Here is a 23518-nt window from a genome sequence, read left to right on the forward strand (position 1 = left end):
GGGGCGACGCTTCTTTACGGCAGTGCGGCCGGCCCCCGTGCGGCCTTTCACGACAGCGCGCCGAGGAGAACGTCTCGCTCGGCAGTGCGAGCCACGGAGCTGTCGTGCTGCGCTCTGGCCCGCTGCAACATGAGGCAGAAGAAGAAAGGTACCACGGAGGGAGGGGGGGAGGAGGAGGACCAGGGCCCACCGCACCTCCCCTGGCACCACGGAGGGGCTGCGCGGAGAAGCGAGGGGAGAGCGGCACGCATGCGCAGTGCCTGGGCTGGGTGGAACATGCGCATGTGCTGGGTGGTTTCGCTTGTCCGAGGGGGAGCGCCCGCATGCGCAATGGTAGGAGGTACGGGACCGATACAGCTCCAGGGGAGCGAGCGCATGCGCAGTGGTTCTCTGAGGAGGCGGAGCGCTCTCATGCGCGTTTGGCTCCTGGGGGGGTGGCACACGCATGCGCAGTGGTGGTGGGCGAGGTGCCTGGGAGCTGACGCATGCGCAGTGGTGGTGGGCGTGCCTGGGAGCACGTGGCCGGACTGGCTGCGAGGGCAGGTGCTGCTATGAGGGTGGCACACGGGTGGGGGGGGACCCTGAGCCAGTAATGCTCGTGCTTATGGTGTTGCATCCTGGTGGGGCTTGGTCTTCCTTGTAGGAGTCCTCAGCCGGGCAGAGCTGATGATGATGACCATCGCTGACATCATCCAGCAGCTGGTTGAGGCGCACGAGCAGGGCAAAGATGTTAACCTGAACAAGTAAGTTGTGCTGGCCTAGGATCTTGTTCCTGATGCGTTTTGGGTTTCGTGTGCCCCTTCCTCTGGGCAGCCTGCGTCCCTCAACACCAACCTTCGTTTCCCTGTACTAAGTGCGTTCCTTTTGTCAGGTCTTGGTGACACGTAAGCATGGGCAACTGGAGCCTCCTGAGTCTGGGGGGGCACCAGATCACTGACAGGGCGGTGGTCCCCCAGCAGCCAATTGCCAAGACAGCAGCCAAACCAGGAGTGCGCTTCCTCTGGTGATTCCAGGGGGTGCACGGCCAGTGTGTATAAACGTATCTTTGAGGGTCTTGCAGAAATTGGTTTGCGTGGTAACTCGAAGAGGTTGCTCATTATTTCTCAAGCTGTGGGGCGTGACCCAAAAGTGAAAGTGTTGTGATCAAACTTCAAAAAAATAGATCAAACTTTAAAGGAGAAAGAAGTGGGAAACTGTGGGTTTTCCCTTGCAGGCTGTTGGAGTTCCCCCATGTCCCACGTACGCCCACCCCCTGCCCCATACACTGGCGGAGGCGGGCAGCGAGTCGGGAGTGAGGGGCACTTGTTTGGGATTGGCTATCAATGTTTACAGATGTGTCATGTACAGAAAGGTTTGAGAACCACCGGTCTATCTTACACCACACGCTTAACGTTTTTTATGTGACCCATGGGACCTATTCCATATTGGACATACAGGCCTTATGTGACCTGAAGGAAAAAGCCATAAATGAGCCTCTTGTTCTATTAACTGTGCTGATCCATCTCATGGCTTTTTCTCCCGGGTGCTGTGGCACCTGAAGAGTGCCACAGCACGTCACACTATGTTAGTGCTTTTTGGTGCGGAAACACCTACATGGGCTTCATGAGATGAACCTGGAGATTTCAAATAGGAATCCTGTGTCAAAACTAGTTTGATCTGCTGTAAGCTTTTTGAGTTCTTTGCAACAGAAGACTCGCTATAGAGTTTTTCTGGATTCAGAAAATTGAGTGAAAGTTAGGAACTGGCATTAGGGGTGCTATGAGTCTAAAAATGTTGAGAACTACCAGTCTCTCCAGTCTGTTAATGTCAACTCAGTTATGGGAAAGTGACCTGGATTAAATTCAGATTCCCACGTAGTGAATAGAATTGTTAGAATATTTTACCCTCAGTTAAACCTTTGTAAAGGCAGAATAACTGCTGAAACTAGGAACTCAGTTTACTCCAGGTTCCTAATGGATTGCCAGCCTCGTGTTCTCATCCAAAGATAGTAGCACAGGGTTTCACAGAATAAATTACTAAGTGTTTTATCTGTGATAAAGGGAAGGAACCTAACTGGAATCTGAATTTGCAGGATGGCTGTTAGACAAAACTCTAATGCAGGGGAGTCAATTGCAAGGTCTGTGGGCTGAATCTGGCCCCTAGACTACCATTGGGACCAGTGGTGGGTATGGCTTGCTGGAGAATCCAGGGCTCTGGGGCCCCAGTAGACATGGCTGTCAGTGGTATTGGGTATGAGTGAGGGCTGTTCAGTAAATAAAGCCTTCACTTGCCCTGTGGCTGCCTGGCCCACTGCTGCTTGCTTTTGCCATACTTAGTGCTGCTGGCTCATGGCCACTTGTGCCACTTCCACTGTGGTGGCTGCCCTGGAATGGATCCGGCCCACAAGGAGCCCCACTGTCCAGCCCAGGGCACAAGGAGAGTTTGACATCCCTGCTCTAATGAAATAACACAGTTCCCTCTTTGTTTCTGAAAAACAAAACAGCTGGGACCCAACCCCTCCCCGCCCAATGCTGTTTTCTTTTTAGTAAAACCATCTTTGGGAAACAACCTCAGTAGAAATTCAAAACCTTAAAATTGTTTTTAGTTTAGCTCCATGCTTATCGAGGTTTTGTATGCCTTGCTGCACTGTGCACTGTTAGCTGTGATGCACAACTAGCATTAGCTTTTAAGTAAACTCTTACAGCATCATTGTAAGAAGTGTGTGTCTATTTGTTCAGTTGTAAACAAGAATTTGGTACATGCTTAGCTGCACTGTAGGTAGGTGTGTGGCTTCCCGAGCAAGTACTATATAAAAACCTGACTGCAAGAAAATAATTGGTGGCACTTTCATTTTAGGCTGAAAACCAAGACATCAGCCAAGTATGGACTCTCAGCACAGCCTCGTTTGGTTGACATCATTGCTGCAGTTCCACCTCAGTACCGCAAGGTGCTGGTACCCAAACTGAAGGCAAAGCCTATTCGAACTGCTAGTGGGGTGAGCGCTGTATACTTACATTTAAAGGCACCAATATCAGCCATTGTAAAGATGCTGGTTGTCCCAGTAGCGTTAGTGAGGTTTATCTGTGTTAACAGCTTCCTCTGCTGTCACTTCCATGGTGCTGTGGGCAAGGTGAGATTACAAAGCATCTCACCAAAAAGGGAAGGAGGAAGGGCAACAACCTCAGTTTGTTAGCCAGGTTAGCATGACTTGCTCTCACTGATCACCCTACAAACAATACCCACTAAAACTTAAGCCTTTATACTGCTGCTAGCCAGCTCATTAATAGTTTAGTAATGAAATGTTAATAATTTCAAAAAACTATTCGTTAGAAAGATGGTCAGGGTCAAATGGTGGTAACACTTAACTACAGCTAACAATCAGGTAAATGTTTTGAGTTTTAATACATGCACAAATGCAAAATGAAAAAAAAATACTGGAGAAGTATGTTATTGAGGCCATTCCCTATTGCAGTGCAGGAATTAACTGTGCTGTTGCAATCGCAAACGAATAGATGCTTGGAAGGTTGGACACTCACGTCTTTTATGTGAAAAGGGAAATAAAATCTAAAGGGAAACTAATGCCTTACATTGATCCCATCCACACAAAACTCTTTTCTTTTCCTCTTTGAGAAGCTGTAAGAGACCATGGGAGAAAAGGTTACTTGGGAGTGCAGGGAGTTGCTTTCTGTGCAGTGATGGCACCAGACAGTGCTGTACTGAAGTATACTGTGCTTGCTCAGCGTATGGCATCTCCCAAACCAGCAGCATTGTTGCTACCACAGCAGAGTTTATTGGTGTGCATGTGGCACCATGCAAAGACCATCATACGAGAGGTGGTTTGGAAGATAATGCCTGTGGAACAGGAGCTGGATGTCTCAGCACAATGCTGCCTGGTGCTAAAACTGAGCCATCTAGATGTACTCCATCACAGCAAGAGATGAACGTATATTTTTTTCCTTTTCTGTGTTTGCTTTCTTTTTAATTTCCTCAGTGTCTGTTGTGAATTTCCTAATCCCAAAGTGCAGTAGTCTGTCCCAATGAGGACTGAATGTTACTCTGTCTCTTGGCAGTGTGCCTATGATGCCAAAATTGAAATGGGTACTCTACTTCTAAAAGTAGTCCTATATGGCAGGAACATGGCCTGCTGCTATGCCACACTGAACTGTTAATAGCCCTTTTAGCATTGGCGTTGCTATGCTACTGTTATGTTTGATGCTGATCAGTTTTTTGTCACAGCAAGTACCTTTTCTCAAAAAGACCTAATGTGCAAGCATTTTAGAAATAAAACTGAGTTGGAGCAAGATTAAAATAGTTCCCACATGTGCCTGTCTGTACAATTCCAGGATGCATTTAGTTTATGTAATACTATTGATTATAATTTTTATTTTGTGCAACTCTTCTCATTACAGATTGCTGTTGTTGCTGTGATGTGCAAACCACACAGGTGTCCACACATTAACTTTACAGGAAACATATGTGTGTAAGTATGACAGTTTGGATAACCGAAGGAGGACCGTTTTTCAGTGTCCCTAATAAATCTAGTCATGTGCTGCATCATACTAGCGCTGTTACCTTTCAGGGTGCTTAAAAGATTATGTTGTGCATCACAGAGCAGCTTCCTTTCTGCATGAGTGAAAAATTAAAGTAAATTGGATTAAAATCTGCCTTGCAGATACATGTGTGATGTGCAGAAGCAGATCCTGTGTTTTACTGTTTTTCATTCGAAGTGCATTTTCTTTAATAGGTCAAATTTAGTGCTTGAATGAGTAAGGTGATCAGAATTTAGACCTTTGTGTCAGATGAAAACTATTTGAGTACTTTTTTTTCTTTCATTTAGTATTTTTATAAATCTTAGGGGCCTGCTACATGTTCAAATTAAAGATGGATGGAAACCAGTTAGAGCTGTTACTCATTTATTTTCAAGCACCAACATGGTAGCTTGTTGACTTTCTTTATAGCTGGATAGTCATTTTTATGGTATGATAATTACTTTGCATGTGTGGCTGGTCTAAATTTATTGTGTGATTAACCAGTTAACTGTGTGATAATTTGCATGGGTGACTAGCCTTACTTTGCAAGTGTGGCTAGTCTAAATTTATAGCATAATTAACTAGTTAATTGCGTAATGTATATATAACACGGTACAGGTTTAAGTTACAGGGTTAAGATAGGGTGCTGTGTCCCTTTAAGGGAATCAAGGCCATTTAGTCCTGTTTAGTTTGTGCAAAGGTTTTAGTATTTTCTATACAGGGCTGAAGAGCTTTTTCACTTGGGTGTAACATGTCTAAATCTGAGAGAGAGGCACGGAGTGAAAGGGCTCTTGGTGGCTGCCTGAGTATGTTAAGAAAATATTTTTTGGGCTGTAATAGTTTGCATCTTTGAATGAATAGAACCGTGCCTTATGGGAAGAATAAAGAAAAGGCTTTGACTTGGGTTTTATTTCTTGCTGGGATAGTGAGGGAGCTCACAAGCCTTCATACTACTTCATATACAGCGCTTCTCCCTTGTCCAGGTGATAGGTCACCTCGTCATAGAAGGAAATGAGATTGGTCAAGCAAGACCTACTCGCAACAAACCCGTGCTGGCTATCCCTTAGGATGTTGGTGTCAGCCAGTCCATTAAGGATGGCCTCTTTAATAAACTTTTCTAAGATCTTCCCCGGGATAAAAGTCAGGCTGATGGGCCTATAGTTGGCCGGATCCACTTTCCTCCCTTTCTTGAAGATGGGCACCACATTGGCCTTCTTCCCGTCTTCAGGCAGTTCACCAGAGCGCCAGGAGTTTTCAAAGATCAGTGCCAGAGGCTGGGCTTTGATGCTCGTCAGCTCCTTGAGTACCCTGGGGTGCAGACTGTCAGGGCCAGCTGACTTGAAGGTATCCAGCTTCTCAAGACGTTCCTTCGGAGGTCAGCATTGATGAAGGGCAGGGAATCTCCCTCACCTGGACCGCCCTGTCCTGTGGTGGGCATGGGCGTCCCATGGGACTGATGAAAGACCGACGCAAAGTACCCATTTAATAGGTTGGCTTTTTCCTGGGCGTCAGTTGTCAGTTGCCCCATCTGGTTCAGCAGGAGTCCAGTGTTGCCTTTGCTTTTCCTCTGGCTCCCCGCATATCATAGGCTCCTCTGTGAAAGATGTTTTTTTTTGGATGGTATTTTTAGTCGCTTGAAATGTCAAGATTCTGCATGTAAATTAGTAACATGATGACTGCTCTGTTAGCTTGGTGGCTGGGGTGTGCAACATATACTACAAGAATTGAGGGAATTCCCACACTCCTATGGCAGGTCATCTTTAGACTTTGAATTAACCATGAACCTTGTAATCCTGAGAAGTAAGCTGCAGATATTTTGGAACAAACAGGAATCGGTATTCCTTTGAGTTACCTATCTCCTGTGGAAAGCAACTGATGTGCCAGGCCTTTCCTGACTAGGCAATGCTAGGATACTCGGTAATCCAACTGCATGCATGGTCTAAGAGATGAATTTAAGAAAAGTCTTTGGGTTTAGTAGCAGCAGTTCACATTCAGCTACTGCACCATTGTCCAGCATGAATACTGCCTTACCCTTGGCTGGCTCGAATGTTGGCTGGCTAAACAATATGTCTGTGAAGTCATGGAATGACGCACACAGTGTGGTTTTCCAATATTTAGATAATTTAAATTGTAACGATAGATGGGAGTGAAAGGCATATTTCTGTAACTGGATGTCATATCTATTTATATGTTTGTATAAATGTGACATCCTAAATGTTTGGTGGAAATTGAAACTGGGAACTCTCATTTTCATTTTCTAGATAGAAGATAGCTTATTTAAATGTTGAGGCTTGGAAAATATTTCATTCTTTTACGTGTTTAAAATTGTTTGCACACTTGCCTTGCATTTTTAATAATTGTTCTAGTTCAACCCTGTAGACCTGTTTTTCTGAAATGAATAATGTGGTGTATTTGAAGTAGGAGATGTATAGTATAGCTTTCATGAGCCTGAGCTTATTTCATCAGTGAGCTGGGACCCACAAAAGCTGAAGCTACATGTCTCTGATTTGGTTAGTCTGAGGTGTTAATCTATTTGCTTTCTGCCTGACTTCAGATAAACAGAGCTGGCTGCCGTTCTCGGTTTATTTGAAAAGCCAGGATTATGGAATGCGTTTGCTGTTCTTTTCTCTTTTAAGTAGAAGTTTATAAAGTTGTGTCCACCTAAACTAATCATTTGATAGATCAAGATTTCTTGTAATTTTCCTCTATTTCCACCCCTCCTCAAATCATTTAAGTAAATGTCTATGTGTTTAAATTGTAGTCTAATGTACAGATGCAGGTTCAGTAGTCTCAGATGAACTGAAAGACCCTTTTTGTTACTTTGTCTTTCTCATAGGTGCAAGTTTTCTCTAACTCCTCATTTTTATTTTATTTTATTTTATTATATTTGCAGCTACTGCCCCGGCGGGCCTGATTCTGATTTTGAATATTCAACACAGTCTTACACTGGATATGAGGTACTGTCTTGAATATGACTGTCTGTTGTGCTGTAGTGTCACAGTTTGTCTTTGAAATAGGTATACAGGCTCCTTTTTAGTTTTATGGAGTCTTTTTTCTTTAAACATGTACTCCTCCTTTAGCAAGAATTGGGGAGGGAGGGGGGGGAAACCCTTCCATGTTATAAGACATTCCTTACATTGGGAGACTTGAATTACTTCTAACATTTGTTCTCTCTTTAGTCTACTTCATGGGCTTCTTTCACACTTCCTGTACTATCTTTCAAAAGCTTGAGATAACTTTGTCTTCCTTTTAATTTCATTCCTTTTATTTTGAGATGGATTACTTTTCTTCTTTGTCTTGTTCTCAAATGCTTTTGAACTTTGACATCGAGTGCCAGCATGATTTGTTTGCCTCACAGTTGGCCATGAAAACAGCTTAGTGGAAACTCGCATTTGGTTCTGTTTAAAAATGGGATCTTGAAGCATTTTAAATCTCAAAGTAAAACAAAAAGATTCACCTTTGAAATAACTCACTTGATTTAATGCCTCTGGACAAACCCCACTTCCATATATTGCAAATATGTTTCTGTATTTGCAGCGAGGCCACACTAATTTACATGCAGTATAGCGCAGAATGTCTTTCTCTCCTGCTGCCTTGCAAAATTTTAATAGCAGTGCCATAGCGAGCAAGTGAATTACTAAGACTATTATATTGATAAAATATGTTTCACTGTATCTTCTAGTACGTTATGAAGTGTCAAACTGAACTAAAGTAATGTGTCTGTTTCTAAAGAAATAAAACTAAGTAGACATGGATATAGTATCTCTGGCTTGTTAATTTTGTTTGTTTGTTAAGACACTGTATTCAGTGATTGGGTAATTTGTTACCCAGTTATTGGTGCCAAATGGAAAGAGAGTACTTAACTAGAACTTTCCTATTCACGCTTACTTGGAAACGGGAATTTATGTATTTATTCAGCACTGAGAGTGTTTGGCACCATACAAGATAAAACGGTAATACCTGTCCCAAGGGGTTTACAATGTGAAAGGTATAGAGAGCATAGGGTGCATTAAAAAATGGAAAGGAGACTGTAACTTTTCTGTGATATTAGTAATAGGTCATAACAACCTCTGCAGTTTTTCGCTTTATAAGCTAGTGCATTCTTTCTTCTGAAAGTGGGAAGACGTCATGCCTTACACAGGAAGAATTGTGGGAGAAAAAGGACTGAAGTCAGCTTAGAGGAAAGAAAGTAATAAAATATCAGGACTGGTATATTACCATGTTGCTGCATTCATTGAGAATTTCTGCTTTGCCCTTTTCCGGAGAAAGTATTTAAAAGCAAACTTTTTTTTCAATCAGATTACGTCATCAGGACAAAGCATCAGTTTAAGAAACTGGATTTAAATGTGCTAAATTTTAGCAAACTACAACTAGATAGGCACTAAGAGTTTGAATTTTTAATAGCTAGATGTTTGAAGTGTCCAGCCACTTCTGTTTTCTTCTATGTTAAAAATAAGCTTTAAAAATGAACCTCTTTGTTTTTCATAGCCAACATCGATGAGGGCCATTCGTGCCAGGTATGACCCTTATCTCCAGACAAGGCATCGAGTTGAACAGGTAATGATTTGCAATGCTAGGGACACAGTGAGTTTTGTGAAAATGGGTGTAAAAGCTTGACTATAAAAGGCATAATGAAACGAGTATTTTTATATAGGCCAGTTACCTTGGGGAAGCGGGGGAGGCATAGAAAGAGAGAGCTTTTGAATGGCATCTTACTCTTTTTCTTGAAATTTCAGGTTTTTTTAAAAAGAAAATAAAGATCTTAATTATTAGGGCCTCAAAATAATTATCCTGAAGATATTGCTGAAGCCACAAAATCCAATATTTCCTGTTCCCTATATCGGATTATTTTTTTTATATGTGATGATTTTATGCTTTTGCAAATTGGAATGATGAAATATCAGAATGCTCTTGTTATTCTTGCTTTATGTGAATTGTTCGTATAACAACATCAAACACTTAACATTCTAGAAAAACATCCGGAAATTTGCACACCTTTTCCTATGGATGTTCCCATCTAGCTCTTGATCATTAGCCTTCAATAATAGCAAATGGACTTGGGATCAAACTCTAGTAGCTCTTATTGTCTGTTTCTTTCTCTGACTAGAATTTCTTCTATTTCTCTCTTTCTTATTTCCTTTGAGGTTCCTCTTCCCACCTCTTTTCTTGTCTCTTCAGATGCTTCTTCTATTCCTCCTTTCTCTTCTCTTCTTTCTTGGACAGCAATTTCACCTCTTTTCCCATTAGAAGGGAAAGAAGTGGTCATTTGCTACCCTGTACTAGCTTCTGGTGCTTGGGGGCAGAAACTGCAGGCTGGGGGGGGAAATTTCAATTATTCAAGACAATGGGATGTGGACCCATTCCACAAAATACACACGCCCACGCACTGCATTTTCTCCAGTACACACGTATGCATGCAATGCACATTACACACCTACCTCTCTACCCACCCACTACATTTTCTGTCTCATTGTTCATTTGTCAGGACAGTAAGTTGTAGGATCCAGTTGTTGACACGATTTATTTTTTTAGTCACCAAAGCAAGAACATAAAGCTATCAATATGCAGGACCTCCATCTAACCCAGGAGGTGCACAGCCCCACCAGGGGAGATACCTTGTTGGACCCAGTGCTGGCCATGGGTGACGACCTGCTGCGGGGGCTCGACCACCTGGGCGACAGCGATCATCGCCTGCTGGGATTCGCCATCCAGCGCAAGGTGGCAAAGGCCTGCAGCAAGGCAGCAGCTCCAGATGTCAGGAGGGTGGACTTCAATGAGCTAAGGAGAATAGTCGGGGCAGTGCTGAGGTCCCAGAGGGGAGGGGAGCCAGGTGTCCAAGAAGAGTGGCTGCTCCTTAAGGAGACAATCTTCCAAGCCCAAAGGGAGGTAATCCCAACGAGGATCAAAGGGGGCAGGAGGGTGCAAAAGCCCCCATGGCTTACCAAAAGCATCTGGGAATGTCTCCTTGCCAAAAGGGAGGTGCACACCCAATGGCAGGGAGGGGCCCTCACCAGGGAGGACTATACTGCGGTTGCATGGGGCTGCAGGGGGGCAGTCAGGGAGGCCACAGTGGAGATGGACCTGGGACTAGTGACCCGGATCAAGGACAACAAGAAGTCCTTTTTTAAATACTTAGGGGGCAAAAAGAAGGTACCGGGTAACGTGGGGCCCCTGCAAGACATGCTGTGAAATCTGGTTGTCACACCAGACGACAAAGCTAACTTATTTAACGACTTTTTTGCCTCCATTTTCCTGAGCAGGGACTGGATCAGCCCTCCCACCGGGACCCCCTCAGACCCCAGGGGAGGTGCACCCAGGCCAAGGGTCAGGGAGGATCTAGTCAGGGAACTGCTGAAGGGACTGAATGTATTTAAATCAGCTGGTCTGGATGATCTCCACCCCCGAGCGCTGAGGGAATTAGCTGAGGTCATTGCGGGACCCCTGGCATGGCTGTACGAGCACTTGTGGTGCTCTGGTGTGGTGCCGGAGGACTGGAAGAGGGCCAACGTGGTTCCCATTTTCAAAAGAGGGAGGAAGGAGGACCCGGGAACTATAGGTCAGTTAGTCTTACCTTGATCCTGGGCAAGCTTTTTGAGAGAATTATCTTGCCACATGTCCATGAGGGGCTGGGGGGGAGATTATGCTTAGGGGCAACCAACATGGGTTCATTAGCGGCAGGTCCCATCAGACCAATCTGGCCTTCTATGATCAGGTCACCAAATCCTTAGACGTGGGGTTAGCAGTGGACATCATTTTCCTGGACTTTCAGAAAGCCTTCGACACTGTCTCTCACCCCGTTCTCATTAAAAAACTAGGGGACTGTAGTGTTGACACCCACGCAGTCAATTTGGTCGCCAACTGGCGGGAGGGCCGCACCCAGAGAGTGGTGGCGGATGGGTCATTTTCAGCCTGGAGGGATGTGGGCAGGGGAGTCCCGCAGGGCTCGGTCCTCGGGCCCACACTGCTCAATATCTTCATCAGCGACTTGGACGAAGGGGTAAAAAGCACCTATTCAAATTTGCCAATGACACTAAGATGTGGGGGGATGTGGGCACGCTAGAAGGGAGGAATAGGCTGCAATCAGACCTGGACAGGTTAGAGGGGTGGGCAGATGAGAACAGGATGGGATTCAACACTGAAAAGTGCAAGGTGCTGCACCTGGGGCGGAAGACCCAGCACCATACCGACAGGCCGGGGAACTCCCTTCTCAGCAGTGCAGAGGCAGAAAAGGATCTTGGAGTCATCATTGATGCCAAGATGAACATGGGCAGATGCATCTCGAGCAGGTGCAAGGAGGTGACCCTCCCCCTCTATGCGGCACTGGTCAGGCTGCAGCTGGAGTACTGCATCCAGTTCTGGGCGCCGCACTTCAGGAGGGATGTGGACAGCATGGAGAGGGTCCAGAGGAGGCCACTCGCATGGTCAGGGGGCAGCAGGGCAGGCCCTATGAGGAGAGGCGACAGGACCTGAACCTGTTCAGCCTTCACAAGAGAAGGCCGAGCGGGGATCTAGTGGCCTGTTACAAACTAGTCGGGGGGGATCAGCAGGCATTGGGGGAGTCCCTGTTCCCCCGAGCACTCCCAGGAGTGACCAGGAATAAGGGTCACAAGCTGGCAGGGGGTGGATTTAGGCTAGATATCAGGAGGTGTGACTTCACGGTCAGGGCAGCTAGGATCTGGAACCAGCTTCCAAGAGAAGTGGTGCAGGCTCCTACCCTGGGGGGTTTTAAGAGGAAGCTGAACGAACACCTTGCTGGGGTCATTTGACCCCAGTACTCTTTCCTGCCCGGGCAGGGGGTCGGACTCGATGATCTGTTCAGGTCCTTTCTGACCCTACTAACTGTGAAATTATGAAATTTAAACCCAGAGTATGATCGGTTTTAAACTTTGATTTACATTAGTTAAAAGTACCAGTTCCAAGCAGCATTTAAGATGGCATCTCTGCTGAATATTATCTAACTGCTAGGAGAATTTAGTAGAAACATAGTTGTGCAATTGCTGATTTAAGTTTGTAATTCTCATGTTATAGACACTGTCTCCTTTTTTAAATTTTAGTATGGTTTATTACTGACTTTCTTTTCTACTGAAATCAGTTTTCTGGAATCAATTAGAATATTAAAAAGAATTGTGGATGGGAAGTGAAGCTTTATCATTCTTCATCTTTTTTATCTTAGACTGATTTGCTGCTTATCTCCAAAATAAGCAAAGCTCTGTGTTTGAGTAGCCCTATTCTCCTAACTCTTCTTATTTGAGTCCCTCTTATGGGATAGTTCTGCAATTTGTGGTGATCTGTCTCTTTGGAGACCTTTGCCTGCCACCTCTTTTTTTTAGATTGCCCTTCATATGCTCTTTCCATAGAAGGATCATTTTTATATCATGGTAAATTATAGGAAAACTGTTGCTTATGATGTATTATTGATTTGGCATTATAACTGGAAAATATGAAAACTTGGTATTGAAGAGGAATTAATTATACACTTTATCTTGGAGTTGAAACTTTTTTTTACAGATCTCTAACCAGCAAGTTACTTGTTGCTAAATTGTATTTATTCATTTATTTTTTTCCAGCTGAAGCAGCTGGGCCACAGTGTGGATAAAGTGGAATTCATTGTGATGGGAGGAACATTCATGGCCCTTCCTGAAGACTATAGAGATTACTTCATCCGAAATCTGCACGATGCTTTATCGGGGCATACTTCCAACAACGTAGCTGAGGCTGTCAGGTGAGCAGCTCTAAAGTCCTTGGCACTTATTTTTTAGATAAATCCTTCCAGTGGCGTAAAAAAAATCACGTATTGAAGACAAAAATTCAGGGCAGCATTTTCTAACATGTATGTTTAAAAATAGAAATCCAAAAATACTAAAAATATCTTCAGTTTCAGTGGTGCTGAGCACCCACAACCTCTACTGATAGAAAACAAGGCCACTGGTAATGTGCTTAATCACAGGCTGAATGATCTGTTAGCGGGTGCCCAAGATGGAAAACGTTTGTCATAAAACGTGTCCGACTGTGTAGAAATAGAGATTGTATCGATCAAACGTTCCTTGCTTCAGAGTTTGGTGTGTTCTTTCTGGCGAGAAACCCCAAACCTTTTGTTGTATCTACAGATGAGTTGATAGCAGCAATGACCTTTTAAAAAAATATAAAATAAAATACTATATTATTTCGTATACAACACGTCTGAGAATAAGGTACACACATTGGTTTTTTTGAAAGGCAGAATGAAGGGAAAAAAACTGAGTAGCAGCAGCAGCTGGGGGTCAAGCCTGCTTAGTGTTCTGCTTTCTATTGATCATGTGTTGAGTTACTTTTGTTTTTGCCTGGAAGAAGCTTAAGCAGCAGAAACTCTGTTTACTATGTGTCCTCATTTGTAATGCGTGCCCCGATTTCCGGTGCCTGGTTTTTGGAAAGAAAGTGTTTTAGGTGAGAAAATACAGTATGCAACTTATTAAGAGATCGGATTTAAATAATGACTCTTCTGGGGAAGGAAAAGTACAAACATATTCTTAATTTAGTTTCTGAATCATAGAAATAGGTTTCCACATTACCTCTTTTAAATGGAGGGTGGTCACTGAGGAAAATCTCATGCACATACTGAGAGGTTGAGTCAACACAACGTTATGCTTAAATGAGTCTTGCAGATTCAGGCCCTTTCCCCTTAGTGCTGACGCACTGAATTGTCAGCCGCCTCAAAACTATATTACTTTTCCCTAGATGCCTGATTTTGTGGGGACTGAATGCTTTGGAGCTTTGAGGAAGATAGACTGGATGGTTAAGAAAGCTGTGTTTAATTAATCTCAGCTCTTGCTAGGGGTGCACTGTAGGCAAGATATGACTGCCATGCCTCTTTCAACAGGGAACAAAAGCAGAGTTTTGAGAACATTTATATCGGCTCTTGGTTTTGCCATGCTGGAATCACGGCACTGCAGCGACAACTTCTTGTAGTTCAGGAGACTTCAGCCACATAGGACTCCTCCTCTTCTAGAGGCAATCCTAAATGCATCCTGTGTATGAATGTTCCTTCTGTAACAGTATTTCACTCGTAACGTCCAAAGGGAAAATTAGATCCTGTAGTCTGACCTCCCCTACATCATGGGCATTATATTTTACTTGGCTTTCCTGCACTGAGCTAGCAATGTGTTTTAGAGACGCTTATCTTCAGGGAAGCAATCTAGTCTCTGGACCTTTGCTAGCTCACTCCAATGATTTATTACCTTCATTGTAAAAGCAAAGTAAAGTGCTCGTTTCTGATTTGAATTTTTGGTATCGGCTTCTAGCCAAGCTTCCAGCCACTGATTTCTTGCTGTGCCATTTTGTGCTAAATTGAAAGGCTTTATGTTATCCGGTAATTTTTTTTTCATGTGGAGATGTATACAGACAGATTTTCTCCTCAGTTGCCTTTTTGATGAGGAAAGGTGAGTGACCTCTTCTAGTTTCTCGCTGCAAGACATTTTCTTCAGCCTTCAAATAATTTTTCTGGCAATTGTGTGGACCATCTTCACTATTATTCCCTGTGTCTTCCAGTTTTCTGGTATTGATTTCCCTGATAACGTTTACAGAAGTAAATTGCCAGCCGACTTACCAAAGATCACATTAGCCTTTTCTGCCACAGCATTGTACTGAAAACTCATATTCAGCTGCTTGCTACTGTGACCCATAGATCCTTTTTGCAGTTCCTTTTTTTTTTTTTTTTTTCCAGGACACCGTACCCGATTCTGGAGGTGTGATTGCATGACTGTTCCTAGATGTGTAACTTTCCATTTGCTTCTGCTGAATGCTGTTTGCTTGAGCGCTTCCAAGTGATCCTGATTGTGTGACTACCCTCCCATTATTCACTGTTCTTTGCCAAATCACTCTGTCATCTGTAAGTTTTCATCAGTGGTGATTTTATTTACTTCCAGATCACTGATGAAAGTGTTCAGTAGTAGCAGTCTAGCTTAGTGTCGTATCAGTAGGAATGTAGGACTGGAAGGAACCTCCTAGGCCAGAGTCTTTTCCCTTGTGCTTTAGGCATATAATCACTCACATAAACGTATCAAACTTCCTCTTCTATTAGTTATGCTGCTATTGTCCTCCGCAGGCAGGAGGGCTGTTCTGTCCTATTGCTGCTTAGATGGTTAGACAGTCTTCAAATTCCTTCAGTTTATTCATGGCCAGTTTATACTTATCTGATCTTGTGCCAGCAGCATGTTCCATTTTAAATAACAGCTCACCCCTCATTGTTTTATAGAGAACAGCAGAATCCAATTTCAGCCATTCTTTTGGTAGGCTAAGTAGGCTAAACTCCTTTGCCTTTTCAAAAAGGTCCTCTATTCTCTTGGTTATTGTAATAGCCCTCTACACCAGTTCTGGTTTAAATTAGTTGACTGGAATATTGCACAGTATTCTGAACGAGGTCTCATTGTTGCATCATACAAGGGAATTAATATTTTCTATTGGTACTGGAAATGCCTATCCTGATAAAATTTAGGATTGCCCTTTTCACGGCCACTTCACTTTGATGGCTCATACTCTCCTGTGAGTATGAGTCAACTGATCCCTTAGTGTATAACGGAAATTTTTTTTATTGCTCCCTAAGTGATATATTGTATTGCATCCTATTAAATTTTATTTCATTTCTATTACTCATATCCTTGATGTCATCCAGTGCTTTCTATATGTTATTTTGATGGCTGTTCTGTGTTGATGATGCCTTACATCTTTGCGGTGGCAGCAGATTTCATTAGTATACCCTTCCTCTTTGTGCCAAGGTCATTAGTGGTAAATATCCCAAGAATTTTTTAGCAGTGCCCTTGCAGAAACACCCCCATTCAATGATGATTCTTCATTGATGACTAATATGAAAACTTTTAGGTAGCAAGTTCTTAATACATTGTATGTGTTCTTCATTGATTTTTTTGCATAATGGTAATTTTTCAACAACATTGTCAGGTGATACTAAGTCAAAAATGCCTTACAAAAGTTTGTCTGTACAATTACTTAATCAGCCTTACTTAATAAAACTTCCAAACCCATTGGAGAATGTAATATTATTGGATGAGGCCTGTTTTCTATAGAACAGTATTGACTGGCACTGGTTATTCCCAACCTTTAGACCTCTATTGATTAAAGAAACCTGTGTCAGTATTTCTGTTTTGCCTGTGACTGATGTCAGGGTTGCTGGCTAGTATGTCAAAGAGCTCTGAGCACCCACAAGATTTCATTTGCCTTTCCTCTTGCGTTTAAGTTTTATTTCTTCCAAATAAAACAGCTTAAGGGCAAGGTTAGACAAATAGTTTGTGTATTTGTGTTTCCTTTCTCTTAAGGGAAGGCAATTTACCGCTGCTCAGATTGAACTGTTTATTTCAATCGCACGGGAAATGTAAGAGACCTGGCATCTTACCCCCCAGAGTGACGCAGGGCTAAGTTATTGCAGTTTAGCAGCACTTATTGTGGGATAGCAGTGGACAAATGAAACAGTTACCGCAGATCAATTTGTGTGCTCTTTGTCTACTCCCTAATATAAATTACATACGCAAACCATATCTCTAGAAGTTCACTTCCTACCTATGAGATCCCCCTTCACTTGCATTCGGTGGTAGGCAGACGTTCTCTCTGCTGGTGATGCATGTTGAGTTTGTGATCCCCCATAACTTCCAGATCGTACTTGGCAGTGCTACTGCTGGAAAGTTTTCTTATCATGTTGCCAATAATTGTGCATTTAGTTATTCCGTAGGGCAGCATCTCTGTGGCTTGCCTCTGAATTTAATTTTGTGATCTATAGCCCAGCACTCCAATTTATCAAGGTCCCTTTTTCATTTTAATTCTGTCCTCCAAAAGGTTTGCAGCCATTACCAGCTTTGTCACCTGTAAATCTTAAGTGTATACTCTCACTCTCTGCTTCTGTGTCTATTAATAAAGGATTTAACAGTACAGGACTCATACCAGAGGCCTCTGGATCACTTGAGACCTCCTACCAGTCAGACTCTATCCATTAACACTTATTCTTTGCTTGAGATTGTTCAGCCGGTTATTCTCCACCTACCTAGTAATTCTGTTTTAACTGATGTTGTTCCCACTGACATATGAGAATGGCATGTAAGTCTGTCATATTATGCCCACTGCATTCCTCTGGTGTATTAAATCTGTGAGCTTGTCAAAGGAAGAATGAAGTTGGTTTGGCTCGCTCTGTTCTTAACAAATGTGTGTTGGCTCTTCCTCCCCTTTGTCCTTACAAACTGACTGTTTTATAAGATGCTTCATGAACTTCCCAGGTAATGTCAGACTGAGTGGTCTTCATTTGCCTTGTTCTTTTTTTTTTGGTGAAGGTGGGCATCACATTTAGCATTTCTCCAGTACTATGGGACCTTACCTGTCATACCAGAGTTGTGCAAATATTATTTCCAGTGTCTTTTGAGATTCCAGCTACTTCCTTTAGCATAATGAGGTGAAGTCCACTAAGCTTTGTTGAATTAAATTCATTCAAATTAGTCGCATTCTTTATTTAGGAAAGGTGCAGTCTTTCTAGTCTGTTGGGCTTCCAGGCCATAGGGTCTTGCTTTCTTTTATGCCACAGTTTGTTTTCTGAGTCATCCAACCATGTGATCCTGGGACTTTTCCTATTCTCCTGAAAAGTGGACTAAGCTGGGTAAAGGGACTATTTAAAACCCTGCCCCCTTTAGGGGGTCACTTCATCCCGGGATAGTGGCAGCTATCGTAGCTTCTGAGAACTTCGGAACATGAAGATATTTATCTCCAGAACTTCCTTGTTCTGACGGACCTGAGGAACAGAGACTAAGTGACTTGCTTGAGGTTGTACAGGTTGATTTGATGTATAACCGATGACACCAAACTCTGGGGCAAAGCATCCACACCTGAAGACAGGAGGGTGCTCCAGGCTAACCTGGACAGGCTCAGCAGATGGGCGGACGAGAACCTGATGGTGTTCAACACCGAAAAATGCAAGGTCCTCCACCTTGGGAAGAAAAACCTGCAGCATCCTTAGATGCTTCTCAAGCAAATCCCGGGATGTCATTCTCCCCTTGTACTCGGCCTTGGTGAGGCCACAGCTGGAGTACTGCGTCCAGTTTTGGGGCCCACAATCCAAAAAGGATGTGGAGAAGCTTGAGAGAGTCCAGAGAAGAGCCACACCTATGATCAGATGTCAGGAAAACAGACCTTACAATGACAGGCTGAAAGACATGGGACTCTTTAGCCTGGAAAAGCGCAGGCTCAGGGGTGATCTGATGGCCACCTATAAGTTTATCCGGGGTGGCCACCAGGATCTGGGGGAACGTTTGTTCACCAGAGCACCCCAAGGGATGACGAGGTGGAGCCATTATAAACTCCAGCAAGACCATTTCAGGCTGGACGTGAGGAAGAATTTCTTTACTGTCCAAACCACCAAGGTCTGGACCAGCCTGCCATCGGAGGCGGTTCACACATCTATATTGAACACCTTCAAGACACATTTGGATGCTTATCTTGCTGGGATCCTATGACCCCAGCTGACTTCCTGCCCCCTTCCGATAATCTTCCAAGGTCCCTTCCAGCCCGAATGTCTATGAAATCTATAACTTTCCAGCAGAGTGGTTTAGAAGTTAGGAGAGGAAACACAGCCTTTGAGGATCCCTAATGCTTCTGTGGGGCTGTTAGGACTGTGTAGTATTTATTAGTGAACTGTGAATACTTATCTATGTAACATGTTGAACTAAAGGTTGCTAACATATAAGTGAAAACCTGAGTAACTGTAATAGCTGTTACTTGGTGCTTTGACATCTGCAGTGAAAATGAGTGTAAAAATCATTCATCCTTTCGTAGAAGGACAGCCCACATCTCTCTCTGTTTTAGAGCTCCAGGTTTTTCCTTCTGTGTTTCCTCTGGAGGGCAGCAAATACTATGGATTTTTTTCCCTATTTGGGGCAGGGGTGCTATACTGACGTTTCCTAAAGCAATAGACACAGCATTATAATTGCAAGGAAACTGGGAAAACCAGGCAATTTGTTCTGAATTGCAGGTTTCGTAGGGGCTGGTCTTGTAGATAAATGAGACATTTGAAGGCTCATTTGCAGGTCCTTTCCTCAAGTAGGACTCTCTAAAACATTTCCTTATTAGAATGCATAATGAAGAGCTCCAAAGAGGGAGATATAATTGCATTTGGTCTAATGCTCTAGCTAGTGACTTATTAAAACTTTAACAGTCTCAGGGACCTGGTGGGCAGGATCCCTTGGGAAGCAAGTCTGAGGAGAAAAGGAATCTCAAGGGCACAGATCCAAGCTATCCCGATGAGACAGAAGAATGGTAAATGCAGTGGGAGACCGGCCTGGGTAGACAGTGATCTCTTTCTTCAAGCAGTTTTAACTCGAAAAGGAATCTTAAACAATATGGAAACTTGTTCATAGTCCTAGGGAAGAGGTGTGAATATCACACATGCATGCAGGGAGAAAATTAGAGAGGCCAAGGTCCAATTTGAGATGCAGCTGGCAGGGTACATAAAAGGGAGTCTACAGGTATGTCAGGCATTGGAGGAAGACTGCAGGTTCCCTTGCAGAAGGCAGAAGGTAATCTGGTCACCAACGCTGCAGAGAAGATTGAACTACTTAATGTCTTGTTTATTTTAGTTTTCACAAAAAGGGGTAGCTACTAGATGAAGAGTGCAAAAGGAGACAAACAGCTTAGACTAGAGGAAGAACAGGTTAGGGATTACTTAGAGAAGCCAGATGCTTTCAGGTCAGCAGGGCTAGATGGGATGCACCACAAGGGACTGAAGGAACCAACTGAGGTCATTTTGGAGCCACTGGCATTGCCTTGAACTCCCAATGGTTGGGTGAGATCCCAGATGATTAGAAAAGGGCAAATAGAGTACCCATCTTTAAGACAGGGAAGGAGGAGGATCCAGGACAAATCAACCTGGCCTTGATACCTGGAAGGATTATGGAGCAGGTGCTCAAAGAATCTGCTGTGAAGCACCTAGTGGAGAACAAGGTGATGAGGAGCAGCCAGCATGGATTCACAAGACCAAGTCATGACATCTTTCTATGATAAGGTGACAGGCTCTGTGGATGGGGGGAGAGCAGTGGATGTGATATACCTGGACTTTAGCAAGGCTTTTGACACTGTCTCCCATGCCATTCTTATTAACAAGCTAAGGAAATACAGACTAGATGAAAGTATTATAAGGTTGGTACATAATTGGTTGGGTTGTCGTACTCAGCGAGGAGTCCTTAATGTCAAGTAGGAAGGAGGTATTAAGTGGGGTTTCCCAGGGATCTGTGCAGGATCTGGTATTGTTTAATATTTTCATTAATGATTTGGATTATGGGATCAAGTGATTAGCAACATTTTGGATGTCAACAAGTTGGCTGGAATTGCAGACACTCCAGGGGGCAGGGCTAAGATCCAAAATGACCTGAATAGATTGGAGAAATGGTCCTTAATTCATGAGATGAGATTCAACAAGGACATATGCAAAGGCCTGCAGTTGGGATGGAATAATTGCATGCACAGCTGCAGACTGGGGAAGGACTGACTGGGCTGCAGCATTGCACAGAAGGACCTAGGGGTTACCAAGGACCATAAGCTACATGTGAGCCAACAGTGAGCTCTTGTTGCAAAAGAAAAAGAAAAAAAAAGCCAACAGCCTTCTGGGTTATATTAACAGGAGTCTCACTTACAGATTGAGGGAAATGAATCTTCCGCTCTGTTCAGCACTGATGAGACGTTACCTGGTGTGCTGTATCCAGCTTTGGGCCGTGTACTTTAAGAAGGACATGGGCAGATTGGAAAGAGTCCAGTGCAGAGCACCAAAATGATCAGGGGCTGGGAAGCAGGACTTAGGATGAGAGTCCGAAAGAAGTAGGATTGTTTAGTTTGGAGAAAAGAAGACCGATGGGGGATTTGGTAGCAGTCTTCAAATACCTGAAGGACGATTGTAGAGAGGATGGTGGTAAGCTTTTCTCTGTGGCTGCAGGGGATAGACTAGGAGCAATGGCCTTAAGCTTCAGGTTGCAAATTTAGGTTGGAGAACAGGAGGAACTCTGTCTGAGTAAGGGTGGTCCGCCACTGGACCTGGCCGTGGAGAGGTGCTGTGCGATCTCCATCCTTGGAAACTTTCCGTAGCGGGTTGGACAGGGACTTGCTTGGGATGGTTTAGTTAGGAACAATCCTGCATTGAGCAGGGGTCTGGACTACATGATATTGTAAAGTCCCTTCCAGCCCTACTTTCCTATGGTCCTAAAAGAATAAACTTTGGGAAGAATGATGGAAGGTGAAAACTTTAATTCAGAGTGTAAATGTGACTTAACTGCTCTACCCCCTACCAGAGTGGATGGTTCAGGACAGGGCACTGAGCCCGCAAGGGATTATGTTGCAGCCCCTGGGCTCCAGCCGCTCCCTTCATTGCTTCAGCTGAAGGGCAGCCGGTGTCTCCAGGCTCCCCTTTCTCCTCCAGTTTGCAGTGCTTGCTCCCATCCTAGCAGGCAGAACAGCATGCTGTGACTAGCTGGGGGTGAGCCTGGAGCTATGGGGGATGCCTGAGGGTGAGGCTGGAGCTATGCAAAATATCAGTGGTGGTGCTGGTGGAGGTTTCATAGTTTCATAGTTTCTAGGGTCGGAAGGGACCTGAGCAGATCATCTAGTCCGACCCCCATGCGGGCACTCATACAATGGTGGGGCACAGTGTAACGGTGGGAGAGGGCTCAGGTGCGTGGTACACGGATGCTGGGGGTGGGCATGCAGCCAGGGAGGCCCGTGGCTCATCCCTGTGCAGCCTGCGGGTATGCAGCCCATGCTGGCGCGGCCCCCAGTCACTTGGAAGTTGGGCAGACATGGTTCAGGGCATGGCTACCAAGCCCTCTGTTTTGCGACTAAATCCTGGAGGAGACTGAGATTGTGGTATCTCCAGAAGGGGCTTGATCAAGTGCACAGCCGTTTTTTTCTAGATCCTAATTGGTTTATTTAGCAAAGAGGCCAGCTGACTTTTTAGGGATGAAAATTAAACTACATTCAATTTAAGTGAGTTGGCTGGACAGGGTGGATGAACTGGGTTCGTCAATGTAAAATTTGCTTCAAATAAGCTAGGATTGTTCAAGTTGCGCTTCCTGACTAAAGCTGAAGCGTGGAGGGTTGCATATCTTTTAGCTAGGTCATAAGTGCGCTTTTCGTGCTTAGCTCACCTCCTCATATTAGCAGCTCCCATCTATAAGCCCCTGATGCCTGGATCATCCCTGAACAGTGGTTGTCCAACTTCTTGAGCACCTCCAGTGGTGGAGAGTTCACAACTTCCCTAGGCATCTGTTCCCCTGCCTCACTACTCTAACAGTGAAGTTTTTCCTGATATCCAATTTAAATCTACTTTGCTGCATATTCAAGCTATTGGTTCATGTTCTGCTGTCTGCGAGAGAGAAAAGCTGTTTTCCTTCTTGATGGTAGCCCTTCAAGTACTCAAAGACTGCTATCATCTTATAGAATCATGGAAAATTCAGGTGGGAAGGGATCTGAGGAGGGCACATCTAGTCCAGCCTCCTGCTCATAGCAGGACCAGCCCCTACTAGATCATCTTAGCCAAGGCTTTGTCTACCCAGGTGTTCAAAACCAGATACCACAGCTTCTTTGGAGAGTCTGTTCCAGTTCTTCACCACCCTGGTGAGAGAGTTTTTTCTAATCTCTCACGTAAACTCCCATTGCTGCAACTTGACCCCACTGCTCCTTGTTCAGTCATCTGCCCCCACTGAGACCAGCCCAGCTCCATCCACTTTGCAACCCCTGTACAGGGAGTTGAAGGCTGCTGTCAAATCCCCCTGAGTCTTCTCTTCTGCAGACTCAATCAGGCCAGTTCCCGCAGCCTCTCCTCACGAGTTATGTCCCTCAGCCCCCTAACCATTTTTGTTGCTCTCTGCTGGACTGTCTTCAACTTGTCCACATCCTTTCTGTAGTGGGGGGGCCCAAAACTGGACACAGGACTCCAGGTGTGGCCTCACCAAGTGCTGAATAGAGAGGAAGAATCATTTCCCTTGATCTGCTGGCAACGCTCC

General features: G+C 44.3%; 1 protein-coding gene across 1 annotated transcript in view; it reads left to right on the forward strand.

Moving 5' to 3' along the window:
* The first annotated feature begins 35 nt into the window (after positions 1-35).
* ELP3 (elongator acetyltransferase complex subunit 3) overlaps positions 36-23518 on the forward strand; it is a 123293-nt gene continuing 99810 nt past the window's right edge. Inside the window, exons 1-7 of the mRNA XM_019537218.1 lie at positions 36-148; positions 644-743; positions 2836-2974; positions 4389-4459; positions 7402-7465; positions 8997-9065; positions 13076-13230. Of these exons, the coding sequence (XP_019392763.1) occupies positions 130-148; positions 644-743; positions 2836-2974; positions 4389-4459; positions 7402-7465; positions 8997-9065; positions 13076-13230 (617 nt within the window). The 5' untranslated portion in view covers positions 36-129. The remainder of the gene's footprint in view (positions 149-643; positions 744-2835; positions 2975-4388; positions 4460-7401; positions 7466-8996; positions 9066-13075; positions 13231-23518) is intronic.

Source organism: Crocodylus porosus, unplaced genomic scaffold (assembly GCF_001723895.1).
Source record: "Crocodylus porosus isolate Cpor-Errol unplaced genomic scaffold, CroPor_comp1, whole genome shotgun sequence".
Taxonomy (NCBI): Eukaryota; Metazoa; Chordata; order Crocodylia; family Crocodylidae; genus Crocodylus; species Crocodylus porosus.